General features: G+C 45.1%; 1 protein-coding gene across 8 annotated transcripts in view; it reads left to right on the top strand.

Moving 5' to 3' along the window:
• The window catches only part of LOC131109984 (C-terminal-binding protein 2), a 70,643-nt gene that overhangs the window by 30,572 nt on the left and 13,383 nt on the right, over positions 1–26,688 (top strand). For 3 of the 8 annotated variants that reach the window (XM_058062591.1, XM_058062593.1, XM_058062592.1), the window contains exon 1: positions 5–10,364. The exons of 3 other annotated variants lie outside the window; for them this stretch is intronic. In XM_058062591.1, coding sequence (XP_057918574.1) covers positions 8,576–10,364 — 1,789 coding nt within the window. In that variant the 5' untranslated portion in view covers positions 5–8,575. Of the gene's footprint in view, positions 1–4; positions 10,365–10,859; positions 12,217–25,339; positions 25,468–26,688 lie in introns of those variants that run through there. 2 more of the 8 variants (XM_058062594.1, XM_058062597.1) reach the window with 2 other exon arrangements.

The raw sequence follows: 26,688 nt of genomic DNA, 5'->3' as shown, positions 1-26,688 counted from the left end.
TGGTTTGCGTACTTCAACTACATCGGAAATACAGTATCTTATTATTTACTCAATTAGTAAACTCTAATTAGGACTTAATGGGATGAATACCAACGCAAGCAAGTGTTGACCTGTCAGTCATCCATTGTGGGTTCTGTAAATATGATTACCGCTTTGCTCTATTTGATGGACAATCTCTAAACCTCAGATTACCGTGAGAACATGAGAACGCAGACATCTTTACTCCATGAGTCGGATGTTGTATATCAGGGGTGGGCAAACTATGGCCCGGGGGCCACATGCAGTCCACCAAGTGTTTGAATCTGGCCCACCGGTATTTTTTTAACATGCAAGACGTCGCCTTTAACATACATGACTTGCAAGTCAGCTGTCTTATTTAGTAAAAAAAAAAACATTTTTTTTACACTTTTACAAATAAAATTAGACAAATAATTCAATACGGACTGTTATATTTATAAGCATAAAATAGTGTATGAGTGTGAAATATATATTCTGGCTCCCCGAACAATTTTGTTAACTCAACTTCGCCCACGAGTCAAAAAGTTTGCCCACCCCTGCTGTGTATGTTTTAGGTTGTGGTGTTCAAAGCGAGGCCTTAGTGCCATGTAGGGCTGCAGCAATTATAATAATACTTCAAATGCATCAATTTAAAAACATAGTTTTCCCCCTATTTCTCTATTAATATTATAAATAAATGTATTTTTCCAACACCAGCTTCCTGTGACATGATGCTAGCGGCCCACTTTAGACATCCCTGGTTTACGTTTGTCACAGAGAGTCTTGAGTGTTAACAAATGAGTCCATGCTGTGTATTCGTGGCACAAGTGGCTTCCTCGGCGGACTTGTGGAGGCGCATTCCATCTGCGACCTTTTTGTGACCCCTTGGTGATGAGTAAATACATGACGAAAGAAACACTTCCTCCCTTTTTTTTTTTTAATGCGCAGCACACGGGAATTGAGTGTTGTGGAGTTAAGATGCAAACAAACCAAAAAAGTAATTTAGCGCATGAATGGCACAGAATGTACGTCACAGGGAATAGTCATCTTTCCTGGATGCTGCAGTTTAGCATAGCTAGCTCGCTCTAGCCGCGCTCTCCCAGGCTAGCTGGTACAGTTGTGTCAGGTTTTATTCATATATGTATATATTTATAGTCATATATTCATGTTGGCTTTAAATGGCTTTATACTCATGCTACCCAATATAGTAAACATAAGCCTGAATGAGCCATTTAACACTTAAATAAATGCTTGTGTATGTCAGACTGTGATTGGCTGGCCACCAGTCCAGGGTGGACCCCGCCTCTCGCCCGAAGACAGCTGGGATAGGCTCCAGCAGCCCCGCCCCCCCTGAGGATAAGCAGTATAAAATGAATGAATGAATGAATAAATGGCGGCACGGTGGTCTAGTGGTTAGCGCACAGACCTCACGGCTAGGAGACCAGGGTTCAATCCCACCCTCGGGCATCTCTGTGTGGAGTTTGCATGTTCTCCCCGTGCATGCGTGGGTTTTCTCCGGGTACTCCGGTTTCCTCCCACATTCCAAAAACATGCTAGGCTAATTAGCCACTCCAAATTGTCCATAGGTATGAATGTGAGTGTGAATGGTTGTTTGTCTATATGTGCCCTGTGATTGGCTGGCGACCAGTCCAGGGTGTACCCCGCCTTACGCCCGAAGACAGCTGGGATAGGCTCCAGCACCCCCCGCGACCCTCGTGAGGAAAAAGCGGTAGAAAATGAATGAATGAATGAATAAATCAGTTAATAAAAGACCAAAGGTCGTGAATCCAGTACACATGGACGGTGCGCCACAGCGGGAGCATCCTTCAGTCCCGGCCGGGATCCAGTAATATAAGATGATGATATTGTAGCGCAGGTGCGCCACGCGTTGTTGCCAATCCATCCTGATTAGCGCATCCAGCTGTTGTTTGCCGCACATCAGACAGCTGAGCTAGTTAGTCATTCCTGAGGGCCCAGAGAGGGAGGGTGCAGGCGGCGCCGAGCCCACGACGGCCGCACTGCTGAGACATGTTAACAGGTGCAGTGAAACAACACACACGGACGCTACGGTGAGCAGATTGCTATTTGTTGGCGAGCCAGCGAGCAGGCAAAGTTGTGCCGCCGATGGCACGTAGCGGCGCGATAAAGCTGCCATGGCGACTATCTGAAGCAGAAGGCGGAGAAAACAAACATGAAACAAGGTTATTGTCTCTGGCGTCAGGTAAAATCCTCACCATCCTGACTCATCTCCATCCAGGTTCACACTTCAACCACGGCCGACTGTTGGCAGGCGGCGGCACGAGCAGATGAAGCGGTGACGGTGGTGATGCTCCTCTTCCTCGGTCCCTTTCAAGGGGGGGGGAGACAAGGCTCTTTCTGCCGTAGCCAAGTGTCTTTTGTTCGCCCCTGTCGCCTTAAACGGTTTGAAAGAGTTTTGGCTTTTTTTCCCAATGTTTCAAGAAGATTTAAGTCGCGGGTTAAATCTTAGGCTTTGGTTGACCTATGTTACAAACTGTAATAACTCAAAAATGAAAGCAGCCAAACAAATGAGACTATTAGAGTTTTCAATGAGGTGGGGGGGGGGCAACTTCACTCAAGTATAAAGCCAGAGGAGTTAACCACCAAGTGTAAGGTGGAGCAACTGTGGGAGCATTTCAAGTGAGGAACCTCTTTGGAAGGGACATTTTTGTGTTGGTACTACAGTAAACCTCGGATATATCGGATTCAATTGTTCCCACTGGTTTTGTCCGATATAAGCGAAATCCGTTGGGAAATGTCCGTTTTACGCATATATCGGATTTATGTATATCTGGTATATGCGTGAATCGGATTTGATCCGTTATAAAAAGGCACTTCCTTGACTATGTTTCCAATGTACCTGGACGCGCAGGCAACGCTGCAAACGCTGCAAATGACGTCGTATAGCGGCCGGTCACGATTCGGCGAATCGGAGCGCCACGATGCGGCCATCCGATATATGCGAGGGAAATTTCATGGAAATGCATTGGAACGGGACTGGAGATTTTGTCCGAAATAGGCGAAATCCGTTATAAAAAATCCGATATATGCAGTGAATTTTTATTGGAAATGCATTACAGAAAAATCGGTTCTTTTTTTATCTGTCCGTTGTGAGCGAATTTCCGATATATCCGAGGTTTACTGTAGTACTATTACTAGTACTACTAACACAAGGTGTTTTCATTGGAATGGAAATCAGCTCCATACTTGCTCTTATCAAAGCATCAACTTGAGCGTGATATGGGATGGACAGGGTGTTCTCTCTCGTTCAATATCGGCTGGGAAGACATATTGGTGTCATCTGACGAGCTAATGATTGATGTTGCTTGGACCGCATCCCGCCCCGCCTCAGGTCCTTTTTTTTTTCTCCACGTTTCCGACTTAGTGCCTGGACTGGGCTGAGTGGTCAGAAGGGAAGACTCAGTCAGGTTTTTTTTCCGCCTTTTGGTTCAGATTGGAGATGTTGTGATCTTGATGGTGTTTTAATCAGAAGCGCATTTTTATTCATGTTGGGTTACATGACGGAACATGGCTTAGCTACATGTAGCTACTTAGCTACATAAACTAGTCATGAGTAATATAACATGTCAGGTGTGGCCCCCGGGCCGTAGTGTGCCCACCCCTGGGATTGCTCTCTACTGACTGATCTAAGTGTGCTTTATATCATATTTGATATTTGATATCATATTATACCCTGAGAGGCTGCACGGCGGTGGAGTGGTTAACATGCAGGCCTCACAGCTTGGAGATCTGAGTTCAATTCCACACTCGGTATATTCTCCCCGTGCATGCGTGGGTTTTCTCCGGGTACTCCGGTTTCCACCCACATTCCAAAAACATGCTAGGTTAATTAGCCACTCCAAATTGTCCATAGGTATGAATGTGAGTGTGAATGGTTGTTTGTCTATATGTGCCCTGGGATTGGCTGGCCACCAGTCCAGGGTGGGATAGGCTGGGATAGGCTCCAGCACCCTAGTGAGGCTAAGCGGTAGAAAATGAATGACTATTCCCTGAGAAGCCTTCCTGTATCTTAACGATGGCATCGAACAGCAGTCAGGATGGACACCAATGCCAAAGCAGGTTTCCCGTGTATGATTGACTTCTTTTCATTTGCCCCAACGGTGCTAATCTTCCCTCCTTGCGTATCTGCCACCTCCCTTCTCTGTCACTCAGCTGCACACTCGTCGCCTCTCCAAAAGCAAGTGGGCCGTCGCCGCTGCCTTCTGTCTTTCCATCTGTGATGCAGTATGGGACGTTGGCTTGACAGGCAGGCGGAGTGCGAGAACGAGCTGCAACCGCTAAGATGGGAGACAAAAAGTCTTCATCGGTGAAATGACCTGGCTGGCCATTGCCTGGGAATATTCTCATTCTTCCGGGTCTTTGTATTCTCAGAGCTTTCAATCCGTGGTAGCTGGACTGGTCAGGTTGTCTGGCTTTCCATTGTTTGTCATGGAGCCTCGGAATCTCCCATCCGTGCAAATGTGCAACGCTATGAAGGAATCTCGACTGTGACAACACAATCGTTACCATGTCTGGTATTGATGATGATGTTAAAACTGTATTTAGAAGGTTGTCAACAGGTTTTATATGCTCTAATTAGGAAACAAATCCTACTTTGCTGAAATTCACTTATTACAGTCAGGTCTGGAACCAATTAACTGCGATAAACGAGGGACTAATGTACAGTGCAGCCCCGCCTTTGGGCAAGGGCAGTGCCACAAGTCGCGTTTTGTAGTTCACGATGCATTTATTTCGTATTTTCGGAAATGATTAACTGAAAACTCGGTTGAAAAGTAGGTCACTCACTTGTCACACGTCATCTGGAGTCCGACGCTGCCGTGCACACAACAAAAGTTCCTCCTGCACTAAAAGCTACATAGTGTCTGCATGATCCCAAATCCGTACTGAGGCGGTACTCATTCCCAAATTTCTCATGTTGGGACCGGGGCTTTAGCATCTGCTTGACGGATGATGAGATCACGATAGTTCGATCGGTGTTTGGGTTTGCCACCGATATTGGTGGCTGATCGACCGGAGCAGCGCTAATACAATATATACGTATATACAGTATATACATACATACACATAACAAAACAAGGTATGCACCAAACCATGATAATGCCACATTATTACACCGCTAATTCTAGCGTAGCAAACCTAAATATGATCCGGCGACCACGTATGAAGAAGAACAAGGAAGTGTCCACAAGATGAAGGCTTTAATGTACTGTACAATCACGGTAATTGAACAGAAATTCCAAGTTCCCCCAGCCATGCTTTCATCCATGACAGCCCCATAAAACTTTCCTCGATCAGGAGTGTAGAGCCGCATCTACCTAATCATGCCAATCCCGTTCGCACCCCCGCCCTGGAAAGACGGCCACATTGCTCCAAAGGCACGACGGCGTTGCTGCTATTTTGTGACTGTGCTACACTTGGCACCGAATATTCCACTTCGGAGTCCCCTTTCTTGTATTATTCATGCTAGTATGTGCAGGCTCCCTGTTGCATGGGTGTAATATAACATGCTCACCTCATTATGGAGCACTTCTCATGAGAGGCATATCAGGGAAGGCGTACCGCATAAATTTAGTGTCTTCTTGCTTATGAACTGAGGGAAATGAATCACTTGACATGGCAGCTTTAGCAACACCAGCCCGCTGATACTTGGGATTGTATTATTATTATTTTGTCATGCTCAAGTTCTTGTCGGTGACGGTGAATAGACAGAGATTATTAGAGTGGTTTATAGTTCTGAGACCTGAGCAGTGACAAGGACTCTGAGGCTAAACACATATGGGACGCTCATCTGATTTCTTTGAATTAAGCAACCATTTTCCCGTAGGGAAATAATGGAAATAGAAAGAACCATTCCAGGGTCAAACTATCTCTATTCTAAAACCTTGTAAAGGTTGCCAGTCCTGGTGATCGGGGTTTTATGTTGACGATTCTGGTAGCACATACATAGAGTTGGTGGCTTCCAAGTGGGAGAACCTGGTGTCTTCCACTGCTGACAATCAGATGATCATCTGATTCATTCAATTATTTTGGGGCTTATTTGCTTTTTACGGGCCAGTGTTCAGCATTGGGTACATTAGCTGCCGTTTGACTGATGATCACACATCATCACCGTCCAGTGTTTGGATAACAACAGTTGTCCTGACAGTATTTTCCTGGGGTCAAACACCAAAACTGGATTATTACTGCATAATGCGGTAGTCTACCCGAGTCATTGAGCTGTAAACTTAAACTTTCCTCCTTTAGTCAAATAGTCACCTAGCTAATTCTACAGAACCAAGCCTTTCACCTGGTCTATGAAATCAAAGCCCATAATATCTAAAACTGTTGGTCTTACATAAAAATGCACACATTTTGTTGTATTCCATTTTATTCAAAAATATATAAGGCTCTCACGGATATACATTTTAAAATATGTGGCCTTGTTAGCCAAAAAGGTTCCCGACCCCTGACCTATCACTACACTGTCTATTTAAAAAAAAAAAAAAAAAAAAGCGATGGAAGCAAAACAGTGAGTTTAGTTGAACTTTATTCTACTGTTTAACAACAACAACAACACTTAGACAATACATTTAAAGCAGGTACCTTAGCATTATTATTACATTAGCATTATCATGTAACTGGCTAAGGGGGCGTGTCTCTAAGCCAGGGGTGGGCAAACTTTTTGAGTCGCGGGCCGCATTGATTTAACAAAATTTAATTTGAACAAAATTACCCGTAACAGTCCACCTGGAATTATTGTATCTGTAAAAGTGTCATACAATCTGCTATATGTGCACTTTGACATCATTTATTTGATGTAAAGTGCATTATAAATTAACTGTCCTTGGGTCCTCTTGTTATTGTTCTTCTTCTTCTTCTTCTTATTATTATTATTATTATTATGTGCTTATGTCCCTTCATTCAGGTGCACTTTGTAAAAAACAGACCACATCAAATAACCAAATTGACAAAACAGCTACTTCAACCATCAAAAGGTCGACTCAAGCCATGATGCCAGGTTGTATGTTGAGTTTAAATGAAATACTTTGGAAAGAACGGGCGGGCCGCATTCAAACACTTGGCGGGCCGGATGTGGCCCCCGGGCCGTAGTTTGCCCACCCCTGCTCTAAGCGATGCTGAGTGTGGGGATGAAGGGCTTGGACCAATCATAACAGAGTAGGCGTTGTCAAAGAAGGGGGTGTGGAATTCAAGCTCGTTGACCAATACAAGAAACAAGCTGACTTACCCTGTACACAACTTGAGACACGAGGGAAGGGAACACCCCACCCGTCCCCCATGCTGGACTTAAGAGAGTCCACCGTATGTAGTTAGTATTGCTCATAAAGATCTCATGTTTGTTCGGAACGTATAGCCACAAATAGGCTGCTCAAGGGCTTCGGGGGAACAGCAACTTCTTTTCATTGCATTTGTTATGACCTAGTTAATTGTTTCCAATTAGTTCCAGTGGCTTGTTTTGCAAAATAAGTCACTCTTACGCCATGATTGCATCACTTTAAAAGAAGCCGAGACCTGACGGGCGTTCTAATGTAAAAAGCCAACGTGGTTCCTGTCACACAATAAATTTAGCCCGTCTCTGTCAAGCTGTCGCATCCAGTCTATGTCCCTCGGGACTTGCCTTAAAAAAAAAAAAAAAAACTCACCCCCCCTTATGTGTATGTCTTGTTAGAAATATTGGAAGTAACATAGAAAGTAGTTGTCACGGTGGAAAGTCAAAGCTGTCCACTTGCAAACACGTTTATCAGTTTTTCTTCTCCTGTTTTTGCTGCCTTGTACAAACAGCACAGATAAATAAATACATATTTTTTACAGTTTCTTAACTGTATTTCAAATTGCGGGCGTTTCTGTCCTCAAGTTGTGGCATAACAGACAATCATTGAGAACCACTGCCTTAAATTTGTGACTTGGCTGAACACCCTAAAGTTACAGTGGCTGCATTGTATGGAGCTTTGTGAGAAATTTCAAGACGATCCACCCGACCGGGATCAAACATTGGGGTGTCAGCGTTTCTTCAGCCAATATCTGTGGGACAGAAACAAAGTTCCAAAGTTAGCTCCACTCCAGGCTTCATAAGCAGAGTACGCTATCTGGTCCAGTGATGTCACCGGGACCAAGGGATTTAAGCAGGTTTTAGTTTGCCACTAATCCCCCAGTGGCAACTTGTATGGATGGCCGCCCCTGCCAATGGCGTACATGGATTACTGACTCTCGTTCTTCCCAGTATGTCCAGCATGTGTTTCACCCCAATGTCTTCATTTGCACCAGTGGGGGGGGCGCTCCTCTTTAAACTGTTTATTTGCAATGTTCCTGTCACGGGGTTCTAACGTTACCACGGCTGAATAATTTAGTTTGGAGCCAGCAGGTAGCCACATGATAGCGTGTACTTAAAGGTGAAGGGAGAAGGGGGGAACCTACAGCCGCAGATCAGGTGATGCCTGCGTCCACTCCTCCCTTTTTCATAGGCCGGAATGTAATCGGAGACTTGGAATGCAACACCCGGATCCATTTCCCGCTCCTATAGGTGTCCTTTTTGTCTTCACTCATGCCCAACTCCAGCGAGCAGTCGTGTTTTGGTGGCTCTCTGGGTCAGGGTGGTCCAGAATGGACTGAGGGCCAGAGAGACCACGCTAGAAGTCCTTGTCACTACTGCGGTACCGTTCCCGAACGTCGGAATTTATTTTCATTAGCTGGAAGAGAAAGTGGAAGAGGCTTTCCACATCACCTGGATCTTGAGGTTCCGGTCGGGGGGTCGCAGGGTCTTCAGTTCCAAGGACCGGGGCAGCAGCTGATGAAGAAGCCTGATATCAACAACAGCCTTTACTCCAAGGAAGCAATGTCCAGCCGGGGTTCTGGACCACCTCGGGGTTATCTTCAGGCAGACCCCACTCCACCTGAAGGGTCTGGGTTCTGTAGGGCGAACCAGCACCTGCTCACGAGATCAGCCCTCCATTATGGGAACGGTGTGACAGAGCTGAGGCCTTCATGGGATCAAGTGCAAGGAAGGGCCACACCTACCGGACAAACCTCCGGTTCTACACCTATGCCCATGCCTCCGCCCCCGCCTCCGCCGCCTCCCCCTCCACCCCCTCCTCTTCCTGTTCATGAGCTGAGCCGTTTGTACAGAGAAAGTCTGGGATCTAAGATTATCCTGGACGCTCAGCGTATCGCCGGCACCTCGCTTCCTACTTCAGCCTACAGACCTCAGACCTCCTTCCCGACTCACGGAGCCGAGCAGTCGTCTAACGCTCCTCACCACACGTTGGACAACTTCAGCTGCTTGTCTCTGGACCCCCGTCAGTCAGCTGCCACCAGTTCCGTGGTGGACCCGGCTTCTCAGGGAATGGACGGAGCTCTCCCTCGTGCTGTTGGTGCCGTACCCTCTCACAGACTTCCTTATGATCCCAGCTATGATCTCAGCTCAGCCATGATGGCGTCCACAGCTGGGATGTCGTCCAACGTGCCTCCTCACCTCCCTGGCGCCACCGACCCCAAGAAGATGGTGGACCCTGCCTTTTTGGCCTTTTTGCGAGCCGAAGGTCTGGCTGAGAGCACCATCACCCTTCTGCTGCAACACGGGTTTGATTCCGCCACCATGCTTGGTATGATGGAGGACCACGACATTCGCTCAGTTGCTCCAAACCTGGCCCAGGCTCGCGTTCTTTCCCGTGTCGTGCTCAGTTGCAAGACTGGCGGGACCGGGACACGGACCCGATCCAGTAGCTTCAGCCACCGCAATGACTTTTACGTGCCGGCCCAAGGTTTGAGCATGGATCCCGGCCTGATGCAGCAACCCCCCACCACCATTCAAACGGTATCTCCCAGAATGGGAGAGTTTCTCGGGAGAAGACCCAGCAGCGCTCCGTCCCAACACCTCCTGGAGACCACCACCTATCCAGGATCTCGTACCCTGGCAACCGGAGCTTTCCCCGTCAGCCCCGGAGGATACAGCAATGCTGTGACCCAGGGAAGACCGTTCTCCATGTACAACGCCCACACTGGCATCGCCATGTCTGCTCTTGGCCAACAGCCTCCGCCGGCCCCGGGCACCCCCGGAGCTGCCCCCAAAACCTTCTCCGGGTCTTACTCCCCTATGGAGCTGATGAAACGAGCCCCCAACCTTCCTCCAGCATCCCCGGTCGCGGCTCAGAGCCCCCTGCACAGCCCACAACTTCTTCGGAAGGGGATGAGCGTAGCTCCTGAAAATAGCATCGCTCCTGCGACTTGTGCCTCGTCTCTCCAAGCACAGAACTTCAACAACAACAACAAGCTGGTCGGGCGGCGCACGGGTCCACCTGTCATTGTCTCAACCATGACCGCCACGCCTGACACAAGTAATGTTTAACTTCGCTTTCCTCGCTAGTTTCTTCTTTGGCTTTAGATCCTTTAGCTTTACTTTGCCAGTAGCAACTGACCAGTACTAGACCAGTACTAGACCAGTACTATTCACAAGATGGCCTCCAATGTTCAACCATGATAATTCTTTTATGTCGACTAAACTATAAGTGAGTAACTATGTAAAAAACATCCAACTTGTTTTACCCTGGGTACATATTGCTGTCGCTATTTTACCCCGCACTCTCTCCTAATAGGATGCTTAACCGCCTTCCAATCCAATTAGCCTAATTGGATACATGCCTCCATAGGCTATTATAGGAGGATGTTTTTATAGACACCTTGTTGCTCGCGGTTGCATTGCTTTGCTTCGTTTAAGGTTGTTTGTCACCTCTGACAGGAACATTGCAACCGAAATAGTAGTTTTAAAAAGGTATTAAAGGCATACTTCTCTTGCTTTTATTGACCTTCCGTAATATAATATTTAACCAATTTTCTTTTATTCTTTCATAATTGGTATTTGAAAATCTTGTTTTATGTCAATGGATTCTTTTTTTTTTAATGTTTCTCTACACTGGATTCCTTCTTTTCTATTGTAGTTGTTTAGTCTTTCTGACTCTGTAATGGTTCTCCAGACTGTTGATGGACTTCTAAATTCATTTTAGTTTGGCAAAAAGGCTTTCCTTCATTTGTCAAAGAAATGAGAAAGGAAGTGTAAAAAAAATCACCAGGCTTTTTTTTTTTAATACCCTCACAGCACAACAAGCTCATTTGCATGAAGCTGATATTTGTTGCTTGGGTAACTTCATCTGATAACGGGCAGGCCTCGCAGACAATCACAAGGCATACTTCTTAATTGTGTGTTGCCAGGCAACCTCGGCTCTGGTGGTAATCAGAGGTAGATAATCTTCACGTTTTTAAAGAAAATGGGGAAAAAAAAACATTGTGCATTTATGTCGTTTTTTTCTTCCTTGCTTGGAGCCAGGGAAATGGAGTGAAAATAATTATTCTGGTCTTTGTTGCAGTTTACTTGTCGAGAGAGTGCTTTTTCATGCGAAGGCAAGTGAAGAGCCTCTTCTGGGGCAGACACAAAGACTGATTATGATTAACCCTTTAAGTTGCAACATTGCTGGATATAATAAGCCATTTCAGCAAATCTAGAGTCGGTAGTAGTTAATACACCACAAGATGTCGTTGATATAAACTACATTTGTTTACAAAGTATTCACGTTTTAGACTTTCAATTACCGTGTACGGCCAGCGAGTGCTTAAACCATGTTTTGGGTTCATGGGGATGGCGGCGTAGCGTCGTATCGGTGAGACAGTCCTTGACAAAAAACTGCAGTTCTAATTGATAGATTAGACCTGAGAGTACAATAACCAGCGGTTGAGGCAGCAGGGCTGTTCAAGATCTTGCTGTAAGTGATGATGATGATGGTGTGTTTGAGAGATGAGGAAGAGTAACACTAGTGGATCTTGCTGGTTTCTTGTAGACGGGGATCTGACAAGTTCCGAGCCTGGTGACATCATAATATGGCCTTAGATGATTTACTCCCATCCCAAACTTTGGGTCGTACCAATGACCGTATACCTTTTATCTCTAATCGGTTTCAAGCTAGAACCTTTTGAAATAGCTTTTAGATTGTTTGTAGAAGATGGTGGGCGGGCCCCGAGGCGGGTGGCGTCTTGGTTGGCTGCGGCCGTAAGTGGTGTTAATAATGGCATTAAACCGTCGAGTCTGGACTAAGTCGCAGCAGTTCCCGTTCCTACCAACGTTCGGTAGTGAGCGCCTTTTGCCGCCCCTCTCCATGGAGCTGTCCATTGGCGGCGTCTTGCAGAGCAGCAGTGCAGGTGAGTGACTTCTACGTCACGAGCTAATTGGCTTGGAGATTAGACAAGCTAGCTACTCATGTCATCTGCAGAAGCTGGCACGTGGTTTACTTCAGGAGATAATCCACTGAAGATCTTGCTTTTCTTAGTGAGGTGTATTAAGAGGATGTGTGCTTGGGGGGTTGGGCTCTGGAACCGTACGTGGAATTCCAACCATGGCGTGGTGTTCATAACGTAGGACGTTTGTCAAAGTATGGCAGTTACTTTTTGAAAATATCTGGAAACCGTCAATGTTGTGTTATGTAACCCAATGCATGAGCTTGAATCATATTTTCATTTTTCTGCTTGTATGTTTAAGGGCTATGCTTTCCAACTGCTAACAATTAGACTAAGGAGCGTTAGGGTTTTACAAAAGTCCTCGACACATTTGGGGAACTGGGCCAGAATTGTACACAACATAGCTCCTCACAAGTTGTTCATACTAACCAAGACTATTCATAACAGAAATAAAAACCAAAGAAGCAAAATAATCTTAAGGTCAAACCCACGGCACACGTACTTGTCAACGACTAATTCATGCAATCCTTCCTCTCGCAAGTAGTTATTGATAGCCACCACCTGTAACAACATCAATAATCAGAAAGACTCAACTAAGACTGGGAATAATCCACAATGTCCGTGAAATTGAGGTAAACCAACAGGGTTGAAGTGATTTCACAAACAAAACAGAACGTAGCATGAATGCTCGGTGTGAACGCAGGCCTGTTGGGTCCAGGGGAGGCATGGTATGCATGGCATACTGTGGCATGCCCATAAAAACGCCAACCTAATCCTTGGAGTCTGGACATTGATACACGGAAAACTCCAAGATGTCATATTCCTTTTGCAGCAGCAGGAAGTGTTTGTCTTTGTCTGAGCTGACAGCAGGACTTTGAGACCAAACCTTCAACTTCCGCTCTTTCCTATTTTTTAGTCTTTTGCTCTAATGTTGAATTTGAAAGGCTGAAATTGCTGACTTTTTGTGTTTTTATACAGAATCAAGAAAGCTTATTTTTATAGCTATACCATAAGGTGATGCTAAACTGTTCAAGGTTTGCTCCTGGACAAATTGCTAAACGTCTCAGAATAGAATAGAACCAGCGAGCTTACTGCTCGATCGGAGAGATGCCGATGCGGAAGACCTGACCAAGCTTGGGTATGGCACCGTGTTATTTGGGCCCACTGTTTGGACATTGGTCAATGCCGATATCGTTATTGACATCTGATCACCTACAGATCCCCTTTGAAACATGGCCTCCTTCCACTGCTGCGTTTTTGTCAACATACAAAACAAGTATCTCACGGCCCGCAACCCCCCCCCCCCAAAAAAAGCATCGCTTGTGTTCACAGGGGGATTTAATGACTTTGACGATGCTAGCCAACCCATGGAGGGAACAGCGCCTTCCAGCAAATGAGGAACAGCTGGTCTCCCCCTGCTTGTGACAGTTTAGTGTTGGTGTGTGTGTGTGTGTGTGTGTGTGTGTGTGTGTGTTTGTGTGTGTGTGTGTGTGCGTGCGCGTGCATGGCAGCTGACCTCTACACTTGTACCGTGTCTACTCCAAAAGTGAATGTTTATGGATGGTCGAGCAACACGTTGAAAGGACCCAAAAGGCATCGTTATTTTCAGAATAAAAGTCCACAGCAATCAGGTTGAGGGACATCTAAGGATCTGAGAGGCTGGATTAGCCTATAGGCTATTCGTGCTAACCAACAGGTGGCGCCAAATGATCTAACCGCAAGCGAGTCAGAGCTTTTCTTCTTGTCGCTCACAAACACCAATGACGAAAGAAGAGCTCAGACGTGCTCCTTGGTTCTTTCGTAGTTTCTGTAGTATTTTTTTCTGTTCTTTTTGGTACCCAATAAGTGGAACTAGTTACTGATTGTTAATATACTGCATGATGTTAACAGAATACACACCATTAACCCTTGTATTATGTTACGGGTCAATTTGACCCGTTTCAGTTTTTGTGTTGACCAAAGTACTGGTTATCCTTTCTTTTTCTTCATGAAATTTTGTGACTTTTCCTCATCTAGGGTCATTAACACAAAAACTGAAACGGGTCAAATTGATCCGTAACATAATACAAGGTTAACTAGCATGATTTGTTAACCCTTGTATTATGTTACGGGTCAATTAGACCCGTTTCAGTTTTTGTGTTGACCAAAGTACTGGTTATCCTTTCTTTTTCTTCATGAAATTTTGTGACTTTTCCTCATCTAGGGTCATGAACACAAAAACTGAAACAGGTCAAATTGACCCGTAACATAATGCAAGGGTTAACTACCATGATGCTAGCATGATTTGTTAACAAATCATGCTAGTTAACCTTGTTAACCTTAACTGAAACGGGTCAAATTGACCCGCAACATAATACAAGGGTTAACAAATCATGCTAGTTAACCTTGTTAACCTTAACTGAAACGGGTCAAATTGACCCGCAACATAATACAAGGTTAACTAGCATGATTTGTTAACCCTTGTATTATGTTACGGGTCAATTAGACCCGTTTCAGTTTTTGTGTTGACCAAAGTACTGGTTATCCTTTCTTTTTCTTCATGAAATTTTGTGACTTTTCCTCATCTAGGGTCATTAACACAAAAACTGAAACAGGTCAAATTGACCCGTAACATAATGCAAGGGTTAACTACCATGATGCTAGCATGATTTGTTAACAAATCATGCTAGTTAACCTTGTTAACCTTAACTGAAACGGGTCAAATTGACCCGCAACATAATACAAGGGTTAACAAATCATGCTAGTTAACCTTGTTAACCTTAACTGAAACGGGTCAAATTGACCCGCAACATAATACAAGGGTTAATGGATTAGACGTATACAATGCTGACCCAGATATAAGAGTGATATTTTCAGAGGAAGGAAGCCTTAAATAAACAAAAGTAGATGAAGACTTGTTCCTCCATATTAAGGTTCATAAGCATTCTGTAGGTGTCAAGGGACCTCATAGAACGGACTCCCAGAACAAACCATTACATTTCCATCCTCGCTTGTGTTTTCCTTCATCTTCAACAACTACCCGGTTACAAATGTACCAAATTTGTTTTGTTTCCACAAAGTTTTTGGCACTAAAATTTGTGATTTTGAAAATCCCAATGATAATGTTCATAGGACCATCTAGGGACCTCAGTGTTGGTGTAAATGGGAAAATAACAAAGAAGACATTTCCATACTGGCCTCTTTTGTCTGCTATTTGACAGAGGATAATATCCCGGTAGCGATGATTCCATGAACATGGAACATCATCACCTTCAGCAACAGCTTGGCTATCCAAGTGACGTCTAGTAAAGTACCAAAGTGTGCCAAATGACTTATTTCCACTTCCAATGGAAACCAGACCAGGAAGCTTGTCTTCATATTTTGTATCATTTTTTCTCAAGCTGCTTTGTTTCCAAGTCGGCTTGTGACGTCCGTCCACCGCTTGTCTTTCATAGCATCTCCCCAATTATTCAGCACCGCTTCTGCACGGCAGCTGGTTAGTTTGTGCTTGGTAACAGCTGTATGCGTTAAAACAGACCTCTGCACACCTTCAAGCTTTTTCTTTTTTTTTTTTTTTTTTTTTGGAGTGTCTCTCCCTTCCCCCTCTTCTCCCTCTCTCTTTTCTTTTTCTCTCAGTTGTGGGCAGGTCACCCTGAATTATTCATCAGTGTGAAATGAAAAAGCTCATGGATATTGAATATCCTCTCTGAAGTGTTGGCCAACCTTGTGTGTTTTTTCCTCTCTCTCTCTCTGTCGTTCTCTCGTTCTCTCTCTCTCTCTCTCGTTCTGTGTGTTTTATGTCTGTGAAAAGAGTAAAGAGCGGCGTATCTCACTGCCAGGCTCATTTCAAAGATTGAGCGATTGCTTTACTTGGTGCACATATTTACCTTGGTCTCCTGGCCAGCGGGGGGTGGGTGGGGGGTTGGGGGGGTGCGGGGAGACACAGATGAAACAGCCAGAGATGAAAAGAAAGGTAATTATAAAAAAACATAAAACGTATAGATACGCTTGCTTGAACATCCAACCTCCCAAACAATGGTCTACCCCAACAAGCTGATTGGTGTTACTACTTCCTGGAACAAGTGCTGCTTGTGGTCGTCCTGATCGACCACTCGCTCCCCACAAGCAGCCCCCGCACCGTGCTCCTCTACATCCGCCACCCTCTTTTTTTTTTTCCCTTTTTTTTTCTCCGTCCTGCGGTTTGATCTGCGGCCCGTGTTGCAAATCAATGCTACACGTTGCCATCCATTCAACTCGACAGCCAACAAACACAGCAGGGACTCTCATGGCAAGTCCCATGTGATAATTGTATGAAATGGGGGTGGGGGCGGGGGGGGATAAGCGGAATAAATCAGATCATGTGGTTTGGTTTTTCTCTTGAGGACATTACATTGTACTTTACCACCACCCAGTCAAATGTTGGCTTCATGATGCATCAAGGTTGTGCATTAAATTAATTATCGATTAATCGCAGTGTGCCCAAATACAGTCATCCGTCATTTATCACGATTGGTTGCAGATAAGTGAATTAATAAATGGAGCATTTTTGTTAAAAAAAAAAAGCTGTTTTTGACTTCCTAGGTACAATCTTTAACATTATTAGAGCCCTATGGACATGCAATAGCACCCCTACAGTCACTGTTACACCCCCGTTATTCTTTGTTTACATCACATTGCCCAACTGTGAGCCCGCCGTCGCGTAGTGGTTAGCGTTCTGGAGCGGATGCCTCAGGTTCGAATCCCCAATAGTAAGCACCATCGGTATTGGTCAGGAAGGGCATCCGGAATATCAAGGGCTCAATCTGCTGTGGCGACTCTGTAACACACACACACACATTGCCCAATTGGAATGCCATGGCTTTACACATTAGCAAGCTAGCGAGCTAACTAGCTAACTAGCTTCATAATGGCGGACAATTAGCTAAATGTTGTTTTCCTTCTTTGGGCAAACGTTTTGAATGTGGCTGGGATGCAGACGTCATCCAAGACCATGCAGGTGTCGGGTGTCTCGGGAAACGTATATCGTGATCCAAAACTCCCAGCTGTAGTTTTTTGGGGAAGTGGGGTGGAGGTGTGAAATATCATCTCCTGAGGTGGACACCTTAGAGGGTCTGACTCTGGACCAGACCTCCAGACCCTGGCCTATTTAACCTCATGAAGAAGCACAGCTGGGCCACAGCTCCCATGACTTAATAGCCGTATGACAGCGAGGGGGGGTGGGGGTGGGGGGGGTGACAGGATGCATTGTGTGCATTTTATTTGCTGGTGTAATAAGGGGGGGGGGTTGATGCTATAAGTCTCTGCCAGGCCAGATGGCTCCCGTCACTGTGAGGAGACGAGGAGGAGCAGCCATGTCAGCCAGCAACGAGGGAGGGGGTGGTGGTCCTAAACCGTGTTAGAGTGACCCCCTCCCTCCCCGCGGTCGCCACATCTGGAGGCCACCTGCAGCTGGCTCTCCTCACTTCCTCCATCCTCTCGTTGTTCTTCCAACGTGGACTCATTCCCAGCTCATCCCGAGGCCACCAGGGGCCTGGAACATAAATCCCTTCTGTGCCCCCCCCCCCCTTTTAATTTGCATTCCCATGCTGTAATTTACGCACCTCTTTTCTGTACTGTTACACGATCTATGGTCCTGCATCCCTGAGATAGTGGAGGCCAAGTGAAAACAAAAGCAGAAAGGCAATGTTGACTCAGGTTTTGTTACAGTATCTGGACGGCTGTGGGGGCGGGCGGCTTTGGGGAGGGGGGCGGCAGGTGCCTAACAGTGGATAAGATGGATAAGACACCTCCAGTGTAAACATGAGCAAGTACGGGATCCAGTACACCCATAGGCTTTTTTATTGTAATGTCGGCAGCTGTAGAAAGTAGGCTCAGAGTAGTTAGTATTACTTAGCTTGTATTACAGTACTACAGTATAGATGTACTATCTATTGGCACGGCCATCTTGGTCTAAATAAGGACTCTTCAATTCAAATAATAAGCATTTATGATTATTGTGACAGACTTTGTAAGCACCGTTGTTAGCTAGCTAGATGTGGGATTTATGGCTCTTTGAGGTGAACCCCATCTTTGCGAGTCGCTCCTTTCAAAGAGCCGTTCAAAAACCCTGGCTCATTTGCCTCATGTTTCTAATTATTAAGTTTTAAATGCTCATTTCTGGCCCTTTGTATTGAGTGGTGGACTCCAGTAGAGCAGTTATACACAATAACCCGCATAGAAGGCTTTATAGAGCTTCCAGAATCTGCACCTATTCCAACTGTGTTTTTTTTTAATTTCTGAAACCGTCTGTTTTAATTGCCACTGTGACTGAGCTGAGATGGATAATATCCGTATCATAATATCCGTATAATATTCCATATCCGTATGGAAGTGATATGTTTTTTGCCTTTTTACTTGGTCCAGTTTTTGCCTTTTTACTTGGTCCAGCTCCTTCACTCATTTTAGTGACCATAAACTTTAGCGAGGGCTTAAAATCTCGCAATTCGCAGACTAGCTTAGCACTTTGCATCGTTGTTTACGCATGAGCGGTGACCTAAAGGTCAAAATTCAGTTGTCATCTGACTGGTTGTCCTGTATGTCAATCAAGTAACGGGGATGGATGATAGGCTGACATCGTAAGTTCTGCTGCACTTAGAGACGTTGTTTGATTTGATTGGTCGCCCCAAGGGCAACATTCAGTTGTCATCTGAATGGCTGCCCTGTATGTCAATCAAGTGACGGCATTGATGCTGGGATGATATTTTTTAATGTCACGCCGCGATCGACCAGCGATCGACCAGTACCACCTCCGCGATCGACCGGTAGATCGCGATCGACTTAATGAGCACCCCTGATCTACTCTAAATATGTAAACCATGAGATATACTGTACTGTGTACCCAACCTCTCGCCGGGATAGGCTCCAGCACACCCCTGCGACCCTGTAACTGTCTAGCATCTTGCTCTAGTCCCCGTCACAAACCTCCAGTCCAACGTGTTAACTTGTCCTTTTCTACCACTCACTTTCTTCAAATAACTTAAGGAGATTTAACGAGCCTCGTGAACCTCGGCTGCCAAGTTTCAGTGCTGGCAGGAAAAGGGCACTTCCACTGTAATTAGCCAGGCTAAAGAAGAGGGCTTGCCCCTAACGGGAAATCCTCGTCGAGCGTAGAAGAAGACTATTTGTTCAAGTCTTTGGAGTGAGACTCGTACTCGTGATGCTTCATGGAGTTAAAAGCTGGGGCTTCCACTGAACACTCCACTCGGAATATGAACAAATGTGTCATTGTTTGACACGTTTTCTTTAAAAGGAAGCCGCTTGTTTGAAATTGGTCTCAGGAAAACGCCCCCCCCAACCCCCACCCTACCCTGCCGCCACCCCCAAAGCATGTGGACATATTTATTTCCAAGAAAGGGCAGACTGCAGTCATTTACAGTCAAAGTACGGTTGGACAATAAGTCAGAATGTCCTCATCTGGCCACCATTAGCCCAACCGCTAGTGATTTGTCGAGGGAGGGGAACTGAGCTGTGCAGTGAACTTCATGTTCGAATCCTGACGACTGGATACTCCTCACTGGCGGACTATATTGGTGTTCTCTGCTCAACTTTATACCGTCTTTGTTCAATAAGCACTAGTCTATGGTAGTCGGGGGCGTGGCCTACAGAAGGAAGTAACCACCAGGGTCTATAATTTCATTTAATAAAACCAAAACATGGGCATGACCGTAGTCGACCTTAAGTACCTCCACAAGACCAAAGTAGTATCAGAAGTGGTTAGCATTGAGTAGGCTTACATAGCTCTGCATGCGCTATAAATGATTACTCCTCAGCTTTTTGTATTGTTGTTTACAAACGACCTCATCAGTGCTAATCATGCTTTAGAGAGCAGTTTGCCCATTGTTGCTATTCCAACATTGGTTCTGTTGCGTCTGTGTTGGGCGGTACCCTTGTTGTTGGTAATAAAGTACTAAGAGTAGGCAACCCCACAATAGCAGTTGATGCATGAAAGTATCATGATTAGTCAGCATCTAACAGTTTTATCTACCTCTGCATGCGCTATAAATGATTACTCCTCAGCTGTTTGTATTGTTGTTTACAAACGACCTCATCAGTGCTATTCATGCTTAAGAGAGCAGTTTGCCCATTGTTGCTATTCCAATACTGGTTCTCTTGCTTCTGTGTTGGGCGGTTTACTTGTTGTTGGTAATAAAGTACCAACAGTAGGCAACCCCACTATAGCAGTCGATGATTAGTCAGCATCTAACAGTTTTATCTAGCTCTGTGTGCGCTATAAATGATTACTCCTCAGCTGTTGGTGTAGAACGTGTTGCACTTTTTGTATTGTTGTTTACAAACAACCTCATCAGTGCTATTCATGCTTAAGAGAGCAGTTTGCCCATTGTTGCTATTCCAACACTGGTTCTGTTGCTTCTGTGTTGGGCGGTATACTTGTTGTTGGTAATAAAGTACTAAGAGTAGGCAACCCCACAATAGCAGTTGATGCATGAAAGTACCATGATTAGTCAGCATCTAACAGCTTTATCTACCTCTGCATGCGCTATAAATGATTACTCCTCAGCTTTTTGTATTGTTGTTTATAAACGACCTCATCAGTGCTATCCATGCTTAAGAGAGCAGTTTGCCCATTGTTGCTATTCCAACATTGGTTCTGTTGCGTCTGTGTTGGGCGGTATACTTGTTATTGGTAATAAAGTACTAAGAGTAGGCAACCCCACAATAGCAGTTGATGCATGAAAGTATCATGATTAGTCAGCATCTAACAGTTTTATCTACCTCTGCCTGCGCTATAAATGATTACTCCTCAGCTTTTTGTATTGTTTACAAACGACCTCATCAGTGCTATTCATGCTTAAGAGAGCAGTTTGCCCATTGTTGCTATTCCAACATTGGTTCTGTTGCGTCTGTGTTGGGCGATATACTTGTTGTTGGTAATAAAGTACTAACAGTAGGCAACCCCACAATAGCAGTTGATGCATGAAAGTATCATGATTGGTCAGCATCTAACAGTTTTATCTAGCTCTGCATGCGCTATAAATGATTACTTCTCAGCTTTTTGTATTGTTGTTTACAAACGACCTCATCAGTGCTATTCATGCTTAAGAGAGCAGTTTGCCCATTGTTGCTATTCCAACACTGGTTCTGTTGCGTCTGTGTTGGGCGGTATACTTGTTGTTGGTAATAAAGTACTAACAGTAGGCAACCCCACAATAGCAGTTGATGCATGAAAGTATCATGATTAGTCAGCATCTAACAGTTTTATCTACCTCTGCATGCGCTATAAATGATTACTCCTCAGCTGTTGGTGTAGAACGTGTTGCACTTTTTGTATTGTTGTTTACAAACGACCTCATCAGTGCTATTCATGCTTAAGAGAGCAGTTTGCCCATTGTTGCTATTCCAACACTGGTTCTGTTGCGTCTGTGTTGGGCGGTATACTTGTTGTTGGTAATAAAGTACTAACAGTAGGCAACCCCACTATAGCAGTCGATGCATGAAAGTACCATGATTAGTCAACATCTAACAGTTTTATCTAGGTCTGCATGCGCTATAAATGATTACTCCTCAGTCGTTGGTGTAGAACGTGTTGCACTTTTTGTATTGTTTTTGAGCAGTTTGCCCATTGTTGCTATTCCAACACTGGTTCTGTTGCCTCTCTGTTGGGCGGTATACTTGTTGTTTGTAATAAAGTACTAACAGTAGGCAACCCCACTATAGCAGTCGATGCATGAAAGTGTCATGATTAGTCAGCATCTAACAGTTTTATCTAGCTCTGCATGCGCTTTAAATGATTACTCCTCAGCTGTTGGTGTAGAACGTGTTGCACTTTTTGTATTGTTGTTTACAAACGACCTCATCAGTGCTAATCATGCTTTAGAGAGCAGTTTGGTCATTGTTGCTATTCCAACACTGGTTCTGTTGCGTCTGTGTTGGGCGGTATACTTGTTGTTGGTAATAAAGTACTAACAGTAGGCAACCCCACTATAGCAGTCGATGCATGAAAGTGTCATGATTGGTCAGCATCTAACAGTTTTATCTAGCTCTGTATGCGCTATAAATGATTACTCCTCAGCTGTTGGTGTAGAACGTGTTGCACTTTTTGTATTTTTGTTTACAAACGACCTCATCAGTGCTATTCATGCTTTAGAGAGCAGTTTGCCCATTGTTGCTATTCCAACACTGGTTCTGTTGCTGCTGTGTTGGGCGGTATACTTGTTGTTGGTAATAAAGTACTAACAGTAGGCAACGCCCACAATGGCAGTCGATGCATGAAAGTATCATGATCTAACAGTTTTATCTAGCTCTGTATGTGCTTTAAAATGGCGCTACTCAGCAACTCATGAGCGGTACTATTAGTTACTGAATCGTGACTGCTCCTTATTGTTATTCAAACATCGGTTCTGTTGCTAATATGTTAGGTTAAAGGTTAAAAGTACACACTGACCTTTGATTCAGACAACAACAATAACAATGCCTTTGTCCATTTTGCTGGTTTTATTTTTTTTTTGCAAGGAAGTCACATGATCCAAGTGTGTTAAGTTCACAGTTTGGTCCCTCGGGGAAGGAACGTGATGGTGTGGTGATGATTGACAGATTGTTGTGCCGAATGACTGCGAGGGCAAACATCTGAAAGGAACATTTTTAGAAGAACAATATTGCCGTAGCGTCCCTGCAGCCACGGTCACACGCCACACGCCACACGCCATTATCACGGACAGGAAGGTGGGAAAGGTGGGATGACTTTCACCCAGCAATGATCCTCCACTCTGCACTTTAAATGTCTCTGTGGGTGTGTGTGGGTGTGTACTCCATGTATGTGTCAGCTGAATACTGCAAAGACACATTGGAGTGTGACCAGCGCAGGCAGCAGCCCCCACTTCCTGTCACGCAGAGGGGGGGGGACATGCATGCCCCTCTTAATCTTTCCATCTTACTAACGGGATGTACAGGAGGACCAGAGAAGGAGGCGGCTTGGGGAGTGTGAATGACAGCGATATGCAAATGTGGGAGATGGCGGATCACAGCTTGCCTAAAGATGGACACCAAGACGGCGCAAAACGACACCCTGTCTAATAATACTGATTAATACTGATTAATACTGATTAATACTGATTAATACTGATTAATACTCCACCCGGGGTTGTGGTCGTTTTAGTGTAGTTAAACAGTAAAAAATAATGTTATTTGTATGTTTTATGGTCTGAAAAGGATATATTACATGACACTAACCTTTTATGCTTTAAAGGGTGAACATAAATGCTGTTTATATGCTTATATCGTGTATTTATTTAGCCAAAGAGCAAAGAGGACTGGGCCTAATTATAGAGAGTTACAGTACCTGGTTGCAACCAGCAGAGGTGCTAATGAGTCAGTCTCAAATAGACGGGAAGGGAAGTTGAGTTGAGATATTCTATTAAAAATATTCAAAGCTGAATAAATTATTCTAGCTCATGCATTATGTCCATTATCCACCAGTCCAGGGTGGACCCCGCCTTTCGTCCAGACAGCTGGGATAGGCTCCAACACCCCCGCGACCCCAGTGAGCATAAGCGGTAGAAAATGAATGGTAATAGCAGAAGGAATACTTCTTCACGAATAAAAAATGATGGAGTGGACATCAAAAGAGTGAACGTAAATACATTTGTGAGGCTGCATCATTTCTGAAAAATATTCTCACATTAAAATGATATAACAAAGTGGCAAGAAATACATCATATAGAATGTATATATAATGTACATCAACATATATTGAATAAAGCAGAATCTGTCCTTGATGAAAAATCCCTCTACTCTTCTTTAAATACGCCGATACTGCAGTAGATGCTCAAACAGGCGATTATACTTAGTATAAAACGTAAAGGCAATATAGACCTGATGGTAATAAATACTTAGATAAATACGCATATTTGTACTTGTGACTGCTGTTAGTTTACTTCAACCTGCCAGCATATGAGACGGGCATCAGTTTGAGACTCGGCTTCCATTTGAGAAATTACGGTATAAATACTTATGTTGATGTGATATTTGACAATTAATTGACCACATTGTTATATTACCTTATTATTTTCCCGTGTATTCAACCAGAAGCGAGGAATATTTGGATTACAGGAAGTGAGCAAACAATGCTAATGTAACTTTTATGCATGTTTGACTAAATGAAAGCATTATTCTTTTTTTTCCAAGTACATGACCGTATGAAGAGATTAATCGTTAAGGGGACAATAGTGTGGAAGTATTGATGATTAATCGTGTCTGGAAGAACCGCATGGAGTGGCGTACAGAGCCGCGTCGCTCTCAAACAGACAGGAAAGGGATTTTGGGTAATATCCACACTGAGATCCATCTAAAAAAAGAACATTTAAAAGTAGAATGAGGTGATTAATTAATTGTTATTTTTTAGGGAAATGAAAATAATAAAAAATAAATGTATCAGCATCACCCTGTTGGGGGGGGGGCATTGGATGAAAGTGGAAAAGCAGGAGCGGAAGAAACCAAATAATGATGAGAGACAGGGGGGCGGTAACGCACATGTGGGGGTGTGAGTGAGTGGGTGAGGGGAGGGGGCGGGGCAGGCCTTCTTAGGACACAATCCAGTCCAGATCAGAAATAAAAGCTAAAAAAAAAAAAAAAAAAAAAAGGGCGAGAATAAAACTGAAGAGGAGGGCAAAAAGGGAGGAGGGCTGCTTGGCGGTTGGAGTGCTTGCAGAGCCGATGACGGCGACAGAGTGACCGTGTTTGAGTCCGGTGGTTGAGATCCGCTGTGCATGCTGGAGCTGACGCATTTCATCATCATCATCATCATCATCATCATCATCATGGTTATTATTTATTTGTGGTATTATTAGCTGAGTGATGTTGCGGCGCTGACAGGAGAGAGAGGAAGCAGCCTTTTCTTCTTGGGAGATTAAAAAAAAAAAGAGAGAGAGAGAGAGGGGGGAAAAGGAGAGGACAAAAGCCCCCCCCCCCTTCCTCCCATCCTGCGTGCACGAGGACGCGGCGGTTGCTTTTCCGTCAAGCATGGAGCGAAGATGATGCAGCCAGGAGCTCAGTGAGCGCTTCCCCTCAACGACAGGACCACTCCTGGGGAGCGGGGTGGGGTGGGGGGGGGACCTTTTGGATTATCCTGTATGTTTTTTTTTAGGGGGGGGGGTTGTCTTGTACATTTTTTTGGTCCTCTGTTCTCCACCATGCGACGTGTTTAAGACGCAGAAGGAAGAATGTGGAGGCAACATTTTCCAGGCAAGCGGCATGTTTCCTGTTTTCTTTTCGGGATGTCTAATAAAGTGTGGCATGTGGGAGGGAGACGGAGCAAGGGGGGGCCGAGGGGGGGGGCAGCCCAGAGGGAGGAGAGAGAGAGTGTGTGGTCAGCAATGTAGTGTTGTTGGCATTTTGGCATCCCGCGCCCACTACACTTCATGTTTCCACTTCCCGGGCTGCAAGTTGATGGAACGCCAAAAGAGTGAAAAAAGCGGGAACATGGAGGTGGAACGGGAACGGGAGCGAGAGCTGAGCTTGGAGTGCTTTTGTTTGTGAGGGGTGCACTGGTTTTCTTGGCAGGGGCTTGCCTCGGCGTGGCTGGCAGCCGGGTGGGGCACTCGTGGCGGCGTGGGACAAGTGGCCTTTGTGTGCTACTTTTTGGGCCAAGAGAAGAGAAGGGGAGGGAAGGACGGCCAACAAAGGGTTCCTCACTCAACCCCCCCTCCACCCCGCCGCCCCCCCACCCCGCCAGCCTCTGTGACCTCGCGCTGCCACCCGGTTGGTGTAGTTGTTGTGTGCGAGCTTGAGTTTAGTCGTAAAATGAGTCGTTTTTCCTCGCTGAAGTCGAGGTACAAACGCTGGCAGGGCGCCATTAGTTGGAGAAAAAAAGGGCGGAAACGCCGCTATGTCACCCAAGTGCAATCTGTGTTCGATGCCAAGCCTCTGCTCCTCATGTTGCGGGCCGGCAGCCAACTATGTGTGTTAGTGTGCCTTGTTCAGGCTACTAATGCAAATGTATAGTACCTGTATTGTAGTCCATCTGGCCTTGATGCTGGACTTTAGGCAGGTTACTAAAAGTCCAATGGAACGTCGCTTCATCAGGTCATTACGATATTTGTCCGTTTTTTTGCCCACGGAAAACGCCTCCGCAACCAGTTTAGAATCCACGCCATAGATCACATACAGCAACGTGACATTTAGCAGTGGGACGCAAACATTAGCACCACTAGCTTAGCTTATCATGCTGGGTTTCTAACCTGATTGGGCTTTATTTTAAGATGTGTAGTGAAGCCTGTTGACATCATAGAAGTCCACAACTTCAAACAGTTCATTCATTCATTTTCTACCACTCACTACCACTTCCTCACTGGGGATGAGGGGGTGCTGGAGCCTATCCCAGCTGTCTTGGGGGGGGGGGGGGAGAGGCGGGGTCCACCCTGGACTGGTGGCCAGCCAATCACAGGGCACATATAGCATTTGAAG

The sequence above is a fragment of the Doryrhamphus excisus genome, chromosome 22 (genome assembly GCF_030265055.1).
Source record: "Doryrhamphus excisus isolate RoL2022-K1 chromosome 22, RoL_Dexc_1.0, whole genome shotgun sequence".
In the NCBI taxonomy this organism is placed as follows: domain Eukaryota; kingdom Metazoa; phylum Chordata; class Actinopteri; order Syngnathiformes; family Syngnathidae; genus Doryrhamphus; species Doryrhamphus excisus.
The sequence above is the reverse complement of the archived record's forward strand: the minus strand, read 5'-3'. Positions and strand labels throughout refer to the sequence as shown.